This window comes from Podarcis pityusensis (assembly GCF_964106645.2).
Source record: "Podarcis pityusensis genome assembly, chromosome: 4".
Classification (NCBI taxonomy): domain Eukaryota; kingdom Metazoa; phylum Chordata; class Lepidosauria; order Squamata; family Lacertidae; genus Podarcis; species Podarcis pityusensis.
The window spans coordinates 84,023,055-84,038,177 of NC_138027.1; the positions used below are offsets into that span (position 1 = coordinate 84,023,055).

General features: G+C 42.2%; 1 protein-coding gene across 8 annotated transcripts in view; it reads left to right on the forward strand.

Annotated features, from left to right (window-relative positions):
- NALCN (sodium leak channel, non-selective) overlaps window positions 1-15,123 on the forward strand; it is a 196,423-nt gene that overhangs the window by 114,585 nt on the left and 66,715 nt on the right. For all 8 annotated transcript variants that reach the window (XM_081002886.1, XM_081002888.1, XM_081002887.1 and 5 more), the window contains 2 exons: window positions 5,203-5,340; window positions 8,625-8,699. In XM_081002886.1, the coding sequence (XP_080859012.1) occupies window positions 5,203-5,340; window positions 8,625-8,699 (213 nt within the window). The remainder of the gene's footprint in view (window positions 1-5,202; window positions 5,341-8,624; window positions 8,700-15,123) is intronic.

Sequence of the window (15,123 nt, forward strand, 5' to 3'; positions counted from 1 at the left end):
AACAACCAACCGATCAAGCAAGCAAGCAATCAGCTATGATTCTGTCGTCTTTCTTACAAATGCCTTTTTCTTTTAATTCTAGCTTTGTTAACGCCAGCTGTTTGGAAGGTGTGGGTAAAGATCATGTTGTTCCTGTGTGTTGGTTGGGGGGGGGTTGCGCGTTTCTGTTGCTTTGTGGAATGTACTGTCGAAGGCTGTGTAATGCCTTTTGATTATTTACTTCATTTAGTTTTTAAATCCTGTGCTGCCTTCTGGACCCCAAAACAACTCTAAAAATAGCTTTAGAAGTACTGCTCTGTGAGTCGTTGGGTTGTGTCCAGCGCTGCACAAACAGGCTTTACTCCCTTAATAGAACTACTCCTTCCCTTATCCCTCTACAGCCCCTTGCACACACCCCAGATTTGCTTCAGAGGGTCCTCCAAAACTCAAGAGCAGATTTCAAAGGGTGGCATCAAGCAGGGTAAAAGGAAGGGGAAGTCTCATAGTGTGAGCTGATACCAGTTCAACTAGTGCAATGCTGGTGTTGGGAAAAAACCTTACATATTTATGTGCTCATTCATTTGTAATGTAAGATCTCTTCCACTTTTTCCCCTGCCCCTTTCTCCAGATTTTTCAGAGTAGTTCCCCAGTGATATCCCATCAGGCACTGATCATCCAGGCACTTAGCTTCAGAGACAAGGACAGCAGTAGCAAGATCCAGATTGCTTTCCTTCCATTTTTTGTGTAAACACAGAAGAATAAACAAGGAGAGCTGTAACTCAGGGTGAGAAATGTGTCCTTCGATCAGAATAAGAAATACGACATCCATAGAAAGCAATCTTAGTAACTGCCACCTGTTTAGAACAAACTATGCCGCCATCTTTGGCCCTGCACGGCCATTTTGTGCCTCTTAGGCCTCAATCATTTTCAGTCCTTCCAAATAGGCTTTGGGGGTTGAAAATGTCAGAACCTGTAGACTAGACTCTTTGCAAGACATCCAGGCCATGTTTTCACAAGCTGTCATAACTTAATGCTCCAGTCTATAGCTAAAGTGAACAAGACGCATAACAGTTACGGTGAGAAGGACTGGCCTGATCATGAGGTTAAATAAGATGGCGAAATCCGCTGCTATTTAGTTTGGGCTCTTTTAAAACGACTGAATGTGGTGACATGGGATTTTCCAGCCAAAGTGTTAAAATGTACTGGGATGAACAGAGAATGAGGTGCAGGTGATGTCAGGAAATGTTCTAGTCAGGCCCTTTGAACCAACTAAATGTCACTGATAAACAACCCATTAGCTCCCAATCTAGAAAATGTAGAATGGAAAGAGAGAGGCAAAATACGTTGTTTTATAATTCTGGATACTCTGACTAAAATAAGTTCAAGTGAAGGGTTCTTTTTCAAACACAAAAAAGGGGGAATTTTTAAACCAGACATGCCAATATAATCGAAGCCAGAAACTTCCTTAAGAGTTGTCTCAGCTAATAGAAGCTTCTGCACATATTGTGTGATGTGATGATAGATTGATACTGTGCAGCGCTAAGATGTCATACAAAGTGAATACGTGAAGTGTCCCAATATCCACAAGCCAATTGTTGGCATACCCTCTTGCTGTCCTGTATTGCTTGGCACTAAGCAAGAGCAAAAGTAAAAAATGGCAGTTGCTTGTTGACATGGTACCTTTCTTTCTGCCATTTCCCTAGATGCTGAAAAGCAACTGTGCTGAGCCAAATGGGAACTATTGATTACTATGTCCATTAATGTCGCTGAATCAAAAGCCTAGAACTAAAAAAAAAAAGCAAAAGCGCTATAGGAACATTGTGGGGTTTTTGAAAGAAAGGGGAAGAAAAGGCAGACAACCTTCATTTCCTAATGCCTCTAAATTGCATGCTTTCACATGGTTACCTGACAAACAGTAAATAAGTAGAAGCTTATGGTCACTATGGTTACCAAACACAGCATTCTCTGGACCATTTTTGTCTTCTTATGTGGTCTGATAGATTTGTTTTCAGGTCAGTGTGAGCCTCTAAAATGAACTTCTTCAAGTGTGTTTCCTTCCTTTTCTTGGATTTGTCACTTGCAAAGTCATGTCCAAACTAAAGAAAATATGGAACATTTTATTACCTTGAATTTTTGCAATTAAATTGGCTGCTTTCTCTCATGAGAAATTGTATTTATTTCATAGGGCTTGGCTGGTACAGATGAGAAACTAGAGTTTCAACAGTTGAGCAAAATGCTTTTTGAGGGAAGACCTGCACTTATGGGGCAAGGCCCGCTGCCCCTCCGGCTCTTGTGGAGACCCTCCCCAGAGCCCAGAAAATGTCTTCTTTGGGCTCTGGGGAGGGTTTCCTCATGAGCCAGAAGCACAGTGAGGCTTTGCTGAGGCTCTTCAAGTGAACATGCCTAAATGGGGGGATACCTGTAATGACATCAGGCAGGATTGTATTGCATGAGACAGATTGCACTGAATGTTGTGGAATGGGAGAACTCTGTATAATGCTACCATTTCAGACCTTAATACTGGACGATGTTAACACTGATTGATGGATGGACCAAAAATAGTGGTCTCTAATGCATTTTAGCATTGGTCGGTTTATATTGTATTTTGGAAATAATTTCTAGTTGATTACCAGTATCAGAATCTCTAACTAATCTTCAAAAGGGGGGGGGGGGATCAAAAGGAACTTGAAGCCTCCACCACACAGCCACACAACATGAATTAATTCAAAATTCCTCCATTTGCATAAACCTCCAGGTCTCATTTTCACAGCTGTTGGTTCTGTCAGCTAGGTAGCTGCGTTTCAGATTCATTTTAACATAAATGGTGAAAAGTGTACCTTTCAACTAAAAATATCTTGCTCTGAAAGAAAGATTGCTACTTGCTGAACTTAAAATCACTGTATACTGCCTTAGCATTTTCTTTAAACTGGTGTTTTCCGATACAGAGAACTTTAATAATAGGAAAGATTTACATGGAGTAACATTAGAATGAAGCATGCTTTAAATGGAAGGTTTGGTTTTCTCTTAAATGGAGACGGTTGTCTAGTTTTTTTGTTTTAACATCACATTTGTCCTTTCTAAAATGTGATGCTGTAGAAAATGAATGCCATTTATTTGGCATTAAGAAAGAAGAGAGGAAAGTTTCATTTTAAGTGAAACTTGCTACACTTTCTAAGCTATTGAGATATAAATGATATAGAGATGCCGAAAAGATCAAATAAACCATGAACAAGATATGTACACTGTCACCCTGACCCAGTTAAGCAGGCTTATGTCTGAATATCTGTAATGGTTCTAGGGGTTGCTCGTGCGTAAGCTTGTCCCAACCTCTGGCTGGGTTGCCTGAGTGAACCTTTCCTCTCCGGGCAGCCACTCGCCCGTGACTGTCTCAATCGCTGGCAGAATCCGTCAGTGGGCGTTTCTTAAACTTCTTCCAGCAAAGAAGCTCTTTGACGCCAAGTCTCCTCCTACTCTCCCTGCGCGGAAGCCTTCTGCGCAAGGAGGGCGTAGGCAGCGGAGGACCCTTCCTCTCCCCGCTGGTCCCCGGCAAGGAGTCATGGGACCGCCTCGCCGATTCCCCCATCTGCCCCCCTTCACCACTGGAACTACGTTGATTCTCCTCCCCAGAAGACGGGCTGCCTCTCCCACTCCCGGGACGCTCTCTGGGATCCCTTTGGAGCTTGCTCTCTCCCTCGGACACTGATGGCAGTTCCCTGACAATATCACTCTGGATTGGAAATTGTGGGTGTAAATTGGAAATAGATATGATACTCTTCATATGTGTATCGGGGGAGGATGCAGCCGACCACTGCTATTTTGCTTAGAATGAGAAACATATTCCAGTGTGTATCTGAAAGTACATCCCCCATTCATATTCCCACACAACTAGTTGCATGTTCATACCTCATGATGAGAGCTGGATCAGGGCCACTGATAGTTAAGAGCTTATTTGAATGTAGCCTCTATGCAAATGAATGGGTATAAGAAAGCTGAGGGAGACATATCTGAGGAAATCTACGAGTGATGAAACTTCAACATATTGGACATATTTATTTTTTTTAGCATTTATTGAAAAATTCATATAAATTCTTCCTTCATAAGATATATCAAGGCAGTATAGAACATACAGAATACAACAAGATCAGTAAAAGTATCAATAGAAGCATAATGATAAACTCTGATAAAACAGTAACAGATGCAGCTCCTGCAAAACCGCTACTTGTAGGGAGTTCTAGAGTGCTGGGCTAAAGGCTTGAGTCCTGTTGTTGTTCTTGTTTAGTCCTTTAGTCGTGTCTGACTCTTCGTGACACCATGGACCAGAGCACGCCAGGCACTCCTGTCTTCCACTGCCTCCCGCAGTTTGGTCAAACTCATGCTGGTAGCTTCAAGAACACTATCCAACCATCTCGCCCTCTGTCATCCCCTTCTCCTTGTGCCCTCCATCTTTCCCAACATCAGGGTCTTTTCCAGGGAGTCTTCTCTTCTCATGAGGTGGTGAAATATTGGTGCCTCAGCTTCAGGATCTGTCCTTCCAGTGAGCACTCAGGTGATTCCAGTGATTTCCTTGAGAATGGATAGGTTTGATCTTCTTGCAGTCCATGGGACTCTCAAGAGTCTCCTCCAGCACCATAATTCAAAAGCATCAATTCTTCGGCAATCAGCCTTCTTTATGGTCCAGCTCTCACTTCCATAAATCACTACTGGGAAAACCATAGCTTTAACTATACAGACCTTGAGTCCTAGTGAAGACCTAACGCAGTGGCATAGACAGAAAGGGGATAGGTGCTTAAAGGTGGCGTTTAAAAAGAACTTACAGCTCAGCTACTCATGTGCAGTGTTCTCCTTGGGTTTTATGGAGAGATTCAGCCCACCTTTCCTTTCAACTACATGTTTGCTTCTGATGATGAGGAAAAACCAGCATGCATACAGGATTATCATGTGCTCTGGGTGAAAATGCATGCCTGCAATATCACAACAGCATATAGGAGTAGACTAAGGTAGCTGGGAATCTTAGCAAGCAGAACTCTGAGGCACTGAAAACAGTCTTATAGTGACCCATTGCATTTTTACAAGCAGGAAACCAAACTCCACCCACATTTTAGCTAGCAAGGTTATGATTGCTGCATGCAATTGCTGACACGGATATTGGGTTCAGGATATTATTCGCTTGTTTCGATAAAGCGTGCCCAACTGAGCTTTGTGTTTGATTATGTTCTCTTTTAGGCTTTTATGTCCATGTTCCAGATCCTTACACAGGAAGGCTGGGTAGATGTCATGGATCAAACTCTTAATGCTGTTGGGCATATGTGGGCACCTGTTGTCGCTATCTACTTCATACTTTATCATCTTTTTGCTACCCTGGTATGTTGTATGCCTTGCTGTTTCATGTATTTACTTTTCTGAAATGTTGCTCGTGCTCATATGTGGATGAAACAAGGCACAGGAGAAATCAGATTTTACAACTGTCTGAGGAAGCTGCCTTGTATTGAGTCAGACTACTGGTTGATCTAGCTCAGTATTGTCTCCCGCAGGTGATTCTCTCTCTACTCCCGCATTCCCTTTAACTCAACTAGCATGGGGTGGGAGTAAGCAATAGCCAGTATAGCATCTACTTTTGCCCTGCATTGCCTCCCTGTAGCATATTGAAGAAGAAGAGTTTGGATTTCATATCCCGCTTTATCACTACCCGAAGGAGTCTCAAAGGGGCTAACATTCTCCTTTCCCTTCCTCCCCCACAACAAACACTCTGTGAGGTGAGTGGGGCTGAGAGACTTCAAAGAAGTGTGACTAGCCCAAGGTCACCCAGCAGCTGCATGTGGAGGAGCGGGGACACGAACCCGGTTCCCCAGATTACAAGTCTATCACTCTTAACCACTACACCACACTGGCTCTCCATACTGTTTTTGGTATGGAAGCACTCACAGGTAGCACAGTAAACTAGGCACACAGAATGGCAAATGAGTATTCAGCATGGTTTCGCAGGTGGAAGCTTGCCCCTTTGTGTCTAGATTTCCCCTGTTTTAATTATTTGATGGAACATGAAGTTCAGCCCTGCAGCTTATGGTGGCCAGTCTTTGCACTAGCACAGGAAGTTGTTTGTAAACACGACCATACTCCTTTTCATAATATAATATTGCAGATGCTACCTACAATCATGAAATCATAGAATTGTGGAGTTGGGGAGCGATCCCAAGTGTCATCTAGTCCAACCCCCTGCAATGCAGGAATGCTGCCCACAGCCGTCACTGGGTGGACTCGAACCACCAACCTTCTTGTTAACAGACCCATTGCTCTGCAGGAGAAGACAGGGTACCTGTCACAGTTCACAATGAAATCGGGGACTACAGTGAAGCAGAAACCTACACCGATCATCACTGTACTTTCCCTCTAGCTGTCATGATTCACAGATTATGGTCACTGGTGACCTCAAGCCTTATTGCAATGTGCTCCATGTGGGACTACCCTTGGGCCCAGCAGAGCAGTTTTTCAGGGATCTCAAAGTCCCTAAATAAATCCTATACTCCACCCCATCCCCTACCCCAAGTTCCTAAGAATAACTGGTTGGTTCCACTCCAACAGAACTCTAGAGTGGTTTAAAGAAGTTGGTTGTCTTCTGCAATTCACTTCACAATGAAGGAGATGGAGCTTTTATGAAACTCACCGCAGCTGCATGATGGAGTGATAGTTCCTTTCCCTCTCTGGTTCAGATAGTGCAGACCCTACATCTGGAATGCATATTGAGTTTTCATAGTACAGTCCACCTGCCCCCCCTCCTAAAACCACACACACACACACACACACACACACACACACACACACTGCAAGACGATGCAATTGCAGTGAGATTTGCCACTTCTCTATTACATTTGTATAATGGTGGCACCACCACTATTTGAGGAACAGAACCAACCCCACCACACTACTAAACGGGGTTCAGTTTATTTCCACTTCTTAAAAAAGAGGGGAAGAAGGGAAGTGAAGCCCTAAGAATATATGGTGACACAATGACAAGTGGATAAAAGAGCAGAAAAAGGTTGCAGTAAATGACAATGAGAAGGCGGGTTAAAGCTCAAAAGTGCTAATTGTATGCACTTGGAGCTGGATCTGTAGAGAGCTGGAGAGAATGAATAGCTTTCACAGCAGAAGCTGGAATGGAGTTTAGGTTTGAAAAACAAAAACTGTGTTCAAAGTGAAGTCTATTATTAAAATCCAGAAGGGAATGGAAGAAGTTAAACAAATAATAAGCTGAGGTTTAACTGTTCTTTTGTGATAATGTTCTAGATTTGTTTTTGACATTCGGTAAAAAAAATCTCCATTGTGTGTCTATCATTCTCAGCTATAGAGACTGGAAATAACCACAGATTAAACTGCAGCGTATTTCACAGCTACTGCACAATTCCTTGATAATATCAGGCACAGCTTTTCAATATCATTCTAGCTAGGGCCACAGTCTGAAACAGAGTTGAGCTAAATATTTACATTTTTGTAAAAAAAATGCAATCCAAAATGTTCCATAATTGCTATTTTATTGTATTTAATAGCATTTATATTATTAGTAAACCCAGTCAGGTGGGTAAAGTATAATAATAATAATAATAATAATAATAATAATAATAGTTATTATTATTAAATTTGAGCACCATTTGGTGGCAAGGAAGAACAAATTTTTCATAAATGCACATCTTTTAGCATACTTTTTTTTTTTAGTTGCCCATGATATCCTTTAGGTTAAACCACAGAGCCTAGGACTTGTCGATCAGAAGGTCAGTGGTTCGAATCCCCACGACGGGGTGAGCTCCTGTTGCTCGGTCCCTGCTCCTGCCCACCTAGCAGTTCGAAAGCACCTCAAAGTGCAAGTAGATAAATAGGTACCACTCCGGCGGGAAGGTAAATGGCGTTTCCGTGCGCTGCTCTGGTCCGCCAGAAGCAGCTTAGTCCTGCTGGCCACATGACCCGGAAGCTGTACGCCGGCTCCCTCGGCCAATAAAGCGAGATGAGCGCCACAACCCCAGAGTCGGCCACGACTGAACCTAATGGTCAGGGGTCCCTTTACCTTTACCTTTATGATATCCTTTAGAGCAGACACTGTGAATTGGATGCATGGTGACTTGGTGGTTCTAGTCCCTTGTAAAGAGCCAACTCCAGAAAATGGTGCTGGTTAATAAGCCAACTAATTAGTACAATCCATCTCCATCTTGGGCGTATCTCCATAGAGCTCGTTTCTCCTCAGCACATGCAGGCATCACAGCAGAGCCATTTGGGGACTGGCAAGTCCATGCAAACCATCCATGTCCTATATATTGAACTCCATGCAGATCTCTCTCCAAACAGGTACTTTGCCCTTGTAAGGAATCAGCCATTATCATCATTATTATCATCATCATTATATTTGCACTTACTGGTTGCCTTTCCTTACAAAACATAACCCAAAACAGACCTTAGAGGTAAAGTGTGAAACCAAACACTGCAAAATGTAATGTACATAAAATAAATCTTACTTCTGTGATTGGCACACCCAGGATCCAAGAGAAAAGGAAGCCCCTTTTACGTGTTGTCACTGACAAAGTTATTTTTTCTATTTGGTAGAGGGAGGCTTTCATTATCTGCTTCTAATATTGGGCTCTGTTTTTGAAATCCTTTTGTAGATTCTGCTGAGTTTGTTTGTTGCTGTTATTTTGGACAACTTGGAACTTGATGAAGATCTAAAGAAACTTAAGCAAGTAAGCTTTTTCATGTTGGGTATTAATTGCAACAAAGCAATATTGTGTCCTCATTTTTCTAGGAAAATGCAGATGTCAACCACCTTTTCGAGAATGTGAACTAATTAAAATGCCTATATAGTTTACTTTCTGCTTGCCTGACAGAATGCTTTCCCCTTCCCTCCCCTGCGTACTGTTTTGGGAGTTTTCCTGACTCTCCAGACCAGATTTAGGGGAGCTGTGGGGGCCATGTGGGGGGGGGGGAGGCCTGTTGCGCTAGCTGGAATCCATGTGTTGGGTTTGCTGAGTCTGGTCCTAGGTCCTGATGCACTCCATTTTGACGCAAAAGAGGACATCACAGTGAATGGTCATTTGGGAGAGGCAATGTACATGCATGTACATCCCAATACATGCTGGAATGTGTGTGGAGGATACAAAAGATGGCTGTTTCATGCCTTATGTTTGTACGTAAAATCTAGAAACTTGTTTCTGAACTTAGCAGATGCACTCTTTACTCAACACCATCACCACGCAGAAAGCTGCACATGCAAAGCTGCGTACCAGTAATATTTTTACCAATATGCTTCTGTTGCCATACCAGCAATGAAAGCAGTCATGGCACTACACTTAGTTTGCAGCGGTGTGTAAAAAGTGTGTAAAAGAGCATATTGTGAACCTCCTTCCAAATTCAGTAGTACTATGCAAATGGCTCAAAAGTGTCTATTCAATGCTATCTTGTTCTGTGGCTTAAATTGTCCCTCTCTTTCTCTATATAAAAGAAACTTCTTTCAATATGTTTTGTTATCCATTTTATGCAACTTTACACATATTATTCTGCCGTTCATTCTGTGTCCCACAGAAATCCATAAGTCTGAGGGTATTTAAGCCATTCTATCAGGTGAAAAATTAAGTACCTTGATAGTATTGGGGGAATTTGAATTATACAATCTTCTTTATATAAAAAAAATTCCTAATAATAATAATAATGCATCTGATGCTATACTCCTTAGCAGCCATGTAAAGGAAATAGATATATTGATACATGTTTGTGTTTGAGGTTACATGGCAATGAATGGAAATTGTACAGCCTGTGAGAATTCAATTAAAATGTATGCAGAATAAGCACAGTGACTTCTCAATGGCAGATTCAGGTAGGTAGCCGTGTTGGTGGTGCTACTGGACATTTTTTTAATTTTCTCAAGGGCAGTATTTGATGATAACACAATCATCTTAACATTGCTGAGTAAATTAAAACATCAAGTAGGACAGGAAAAACAGCTGATATCCAGTGTTAGTCATAACCAGATTAGACCTATTGAAAACAATGAAATGAATTGATTTCAGTGGGTCTACTCTGAGTATGACTGAGTTGGGTGTCACCCATTGTCTTTATTGAGGCCCAAATGAATAGAACTGACCTTCCTGATAAGCTGCAATTTCATGCGGGAGTTTCTCTTTGAAGTCCTGCAGTTCAAGAATGACTGTCTTGATGCCAGTGATAGAGTGGCCTGGTAGGTTTGAAAGTTTTCTTATTTCTGTGTGTTGCCATTTATGGTATCAGATTTGTGTGCATTCATTCTTTTGTATAGGGTCTGCCCTATTGGTCCTTCCAACAGAAGGTTGTTGCTAGCGGTTGATAGCCTAAAACACATTAAAAGGTGGACAAGTGAATGAGCCCTTGATGTTGCAACTCACACTGTTAGTAACTGCAATAGCTTTGCCTGAGTGGATATGGGGACAGAACAGACACCTAGGTTTGTTGCAGGAACTGGCCCCTGCTGCTGCTGCTGACTAGCTGTTTTAGGTTAGGATTGCTGTAAACCAGTGTTTCCCAAACTTGGATCTCTATTTTTGGGACTACGATTCCCACCAACCCTGACCACTGGTCTTGCTAGCTAGGGATGATGGGAGCTGTAGTCCAAAACCAGCTGGAGACCCAAGTTGGTGCAAACCTTTTAGTTATTAGTCTCTGTCCAATGGAGCAGTTGTATTGCAGATCTGACTTTTTTCTACATTCCACCCATAATGTAATTAACATCATATCTGGAAATTTCCATTAAAAGGCATGCTTAGAAAGAAAGAAGTTAAGAAATTGCTCCTTTGAAATGGAAGATTGTCCAGACGATTAAGTGACACAGTGAGAAAAGGTTTTCCCTTGAGGTAAATATGATGGAATTCCTGGCTTTGTGCTGATTGCAGTTGTGAACATTCTACTGAAATATTGGTTTTCTTATCATGGTAGATAAAGCAGAAAGAAGGGGATGTGGTTTTGTTTTGTTTTTTAATTCGGTGACTTTTTGACTTCTCCATTATAAGTTGGCCACAAGAACAAGAGAAACAGTGTGGTGTTATTGTTGCTTTTCCCTTCATGCCCATTTTCTTAATGGAAATGGCTTTTGTATCATTGTAGGGGAAAATACTATTCCCCATCTGTAATTAAAAAGCTAAATGGAACTCCAGGAGATAGCCGGCTAATTTGCTGTGTGCTGATTCTTCAGAAGTGCCTTGTGCATACCAATTCAAGCTGCACCACCTTGTACAAAATGCAGTTTGCCTGTTTGTTTTCATTTCCATCTGCTGTGGCCACGAAGATTGAGGCGAAAGCATTGTGGCGGTTGGACTAGATGACTCTCGGGGTCCCTTCCAACTCTACAATTATATGAATGAATGACTGCTGGGAAGGAATACATTCTAATTAGCAAAAAAAAAAATGCTATTCGTTGTTTCCAGGGAGATGACCTGCACTACAGTTCTGTGGTTGTTCTCTGAAGGAGATGTCAAGCACCACAGAATTAGCCAAGTTCAACTACCCACTAATGAAAAACATACAAAAATGGCAGTCCTACTTGAAAGCCCTTGCTGTTTGAGTAACATTGTGGGCACTTAGCAGTCACTGGAAAAATATGAAGTGGTGGCCCAGGGTCAAGTACAATGTTTAGCAGAGAGCAGGAAGTGAGGACTTGTGTTAGATACTTCAGATTAAGTGTTAACAATTACTTGGCACACACACCTTCTGAATATATGTGCTGGTCCCTGGGGCCTACAAATTGTGATAGTAAGTTAGAAGCACTGTGCGCTGCTGCTACTACTAAACAGAGAACTGGGGGAGGGGAGATGCTGACAGGACCTTTCTGGTTTGGGCTAAATGACTACTTTATTTATCTAATGGAACTTGGCTTGTCAGACTCTTCCTACAGAATGGGAAGAAGCAGGAAAACTGTGATTTAAGAGGAAGTAGGAGGGAAGGTAACCCCAATACTGTCCCATGTCCCTTCATCCAGATGTGGTTAGTAAATACATAGTTGTGGACCCTTGCTATTGTCACTCCAATGAACAATTCCCTGTTTTTAAAGGTATTACCTTCCAACTGGCTATATGAAGCATTCTCCCTCTCCCTCTCCTTCTTTAATTTCATTGATTTTGGCAGAAATGTTTCTACGGTTTAAGTGTGTCATCCAGGTTTTCCTTGTTGACTTGTGCCCACCTATCTCTTTGTATAGCACATTTATTTATGAACTCCTACAGAAGGAACTCCCCTTTTGTAGCCCAATCCCAGCTATTGTTATTTGGAAAGTCTGACTGATTTTAACTCCGCTTACTTTCACATAAGTAGAGGAGTTCAGCCTCAGCCTAGCACAAGCAGTTCACAAAATACGAAATGCAGCTGTGGTCACCGTCCATTTCTGCAGCATCCAGCTTTGCTTTGCTTTTTTAAGTAAGCCATTTTCTAATCTCTCTCTCTCTCTATATATATATATACTGTGTCCTCTGACATTTATCCTCCATAAATGGTGAAGACTTTTCTTTCACAAATGCTGATTTCACAATCTTGGGAAGTTGATTTCAGTTGCATAGTGGTATTTATGAATCCGATATGAAAAATGTAAGAAATTCATTCAAAAATCATGACTGTAGTCTTTCAGTTTACTGGCAAAATTAGCAATATATCTGATCTCATTCTCTGTGGGAAGATTTTTATTTATTTATTTACTTATTTATTTATCACATTTATATATCTCCATATTATTTGACCTATAAAAATGCAAGTAACTTATATTGCAGAAGCTTTCTAAATATCTGTTACAAACAGGAAAGCAAATAATGATGTTTCATGGTGATTAAATTATTTTATTTTGTTGAAATCAGTGGAGAAATTCCTATTGACTTAATAGAAACAGAATTGCACACTTTGGAGCTTATATCCCCAGGAGAGGAGTTTGTTGTCGGCGTCTTATTGTTTTTTAACTCACTTTTTAGGACCTCATTTCCTTTTAGAGAAAAGCACACAAAATATTTCATTAAAATTAAAAGAGTTCAGCTGAAGTCTTCGTCAGTTGAAAGAAAAAACACGCCTGTTGCTAATATTATAACTGGCCTTATTTTGGCTGGAAGCCTCAAGAGGACTGTAATAGGAATGGAATGGAAACATTGCATGATAATGAGTGTCAACATTTGCAGAGATTCTGTATTCTTAAAGGGCCATGGAGCCGGCTGAAAAGATACTGCATCTTGTACCCAATGTGCGTCAGAGAGTACATTGTCTACGAGACATTGGGGTTTGTCCTAGAAATGCAGAAGGCAGAACTGACAGGGGTTGGGGGACATAGGAGTCAACTCCTAGGGGCTGAGGTCCCTTCATCCCCTCAATAAAATATTAGAAGGTGATAGCCCCCCCCCCAACTTGATGGGCATTGCCCTTCAAATGGCATGTGTGTGTCTTGTGACTGATTATTTTATTCAAGTTGGCACCCCTGCTGGGGGATATTGAGAAAACTCTGTATAGTGGGGTAAAGAAACACAGATACTAAAAGGTGGTAGACCTCACTGGAGGCTGCTCCATCGGGGAGAATGGGACGCTGCCCAACCATCTTCAGGCTGCCCTCTGGTGGGCATGGTTTCTACATACGTTTGCTGTATGCCAAAACGCTTGCTGGATTTGGGGGGGGGGGGCATGGTGTGGTGCTGCTACAGAGCCACCTTCCGAGTTACGTCATTGCTGCCACATACCTAGATGGTTTTAGGGACAGCAAGAAGGCAACACTCTTGCGGGATTGCCAGGTTGGCTCTGCCATTGTTTTTACACAGCCTCAACCTCGCCCCTGCACTGTGTCCCATAAATGGCAGCAACACCACCGTTGGAATGGTGGGTCTTTCCTCCATTATGCTGGCCGCTCCTGGACATGGTGTTCTGGATGGAAAATATATGGCAAATCTTACTTACTCCTACCACACTTAGAAAGTTTGCCTGTCTGTCTTTATAACATTCAGGGACGTGGGTGGCGCTGTGGCAGAGCCTAGGGCTTGCCGCTCAGAAGGTCGGCGGTTCGAATCCCCGCGACGGGGTGAGCTCCCATTGCTCGGTCCCTGCTCCTGCCCACCTAGCAGTTTGAAAGCACGTCAAAGTGCAAGTAGATAAATAGGTACCGCTCCAGCGGGAAGGTAAACGGCATTTTCATGCGCTGCTCTAGTTCGCCAGAAGTGGCTTAGTCATGCTGGCCACATGACCCGGAAGCTGTATGCCGGCTCCCTCAACCAATAAAGCGAGATGAGCACCGCAACCCCAGAGTCAGTCACGACTGGACCTAATGGTCAGGGGTCCCTTTACCTTTACCTTCAGAACATGGTCAAACTAGAGAAATGTCCAGACATACGTAGGATTGCACTATTAGTTATAAAGTGATCGCAATATAAGTGGGACGCTTACTGACACCATTTTGTCCTACTCTATTTACTCTAAAGAATTCACAAACACTAACCCTTCCCCAAACCTCTCATCATACATAGACATTCTAGCCTAACCTGTAGGTGCTGGGGTGGGGTGGGGGTTTTCTGAGCAGACTTAAGCATTTGGAATGCATGGATAAAAACCATGAAATCATTCCTGTGTCCTATAGAAACCCTTAATAAAACTGGGAAGGGTTCCCCAGATCTCCTGAGTCATAATCTATCTCTTCTGTTCCTTTATGATTCCTGCATCTCACATTCTGTTCAGTTTATGCTTTCAAAGGAATATTCTCTTGGGAGAGATCAGTTCCCTCTCACAACTTCACACATCTGCCAATCTCTCTCTTCCCACTGCATATTTATGACTCGACTGCAGATGTTCATTACTGAAAACAATTTTGCAACTGATGTGCTATGCTACCTATGACCATACGTTTCCTCAGAGGGCTTGACTATTTGCTGCAAATGTATTGTTTGAAATGAATGAAAAGCTCTGCCTGTCACCAACTCGTGTATCTGTCATTTTTCTCTGTGTTCATGTGCGTCGGGGAACAGTTTGCCCCATTTGGCTAATAAATTTGGGGTTTTTTTCACCCTCAAACAAAGATAAGATGCTACAAACCTGCCTTTCCCCACTACTGCTTTTATCTTTTAAAGTCTAATGATTGCTTTCTTTGCTTTCCTGATTATTGTACCACGTTGAAAATTGACTTGTAATTAT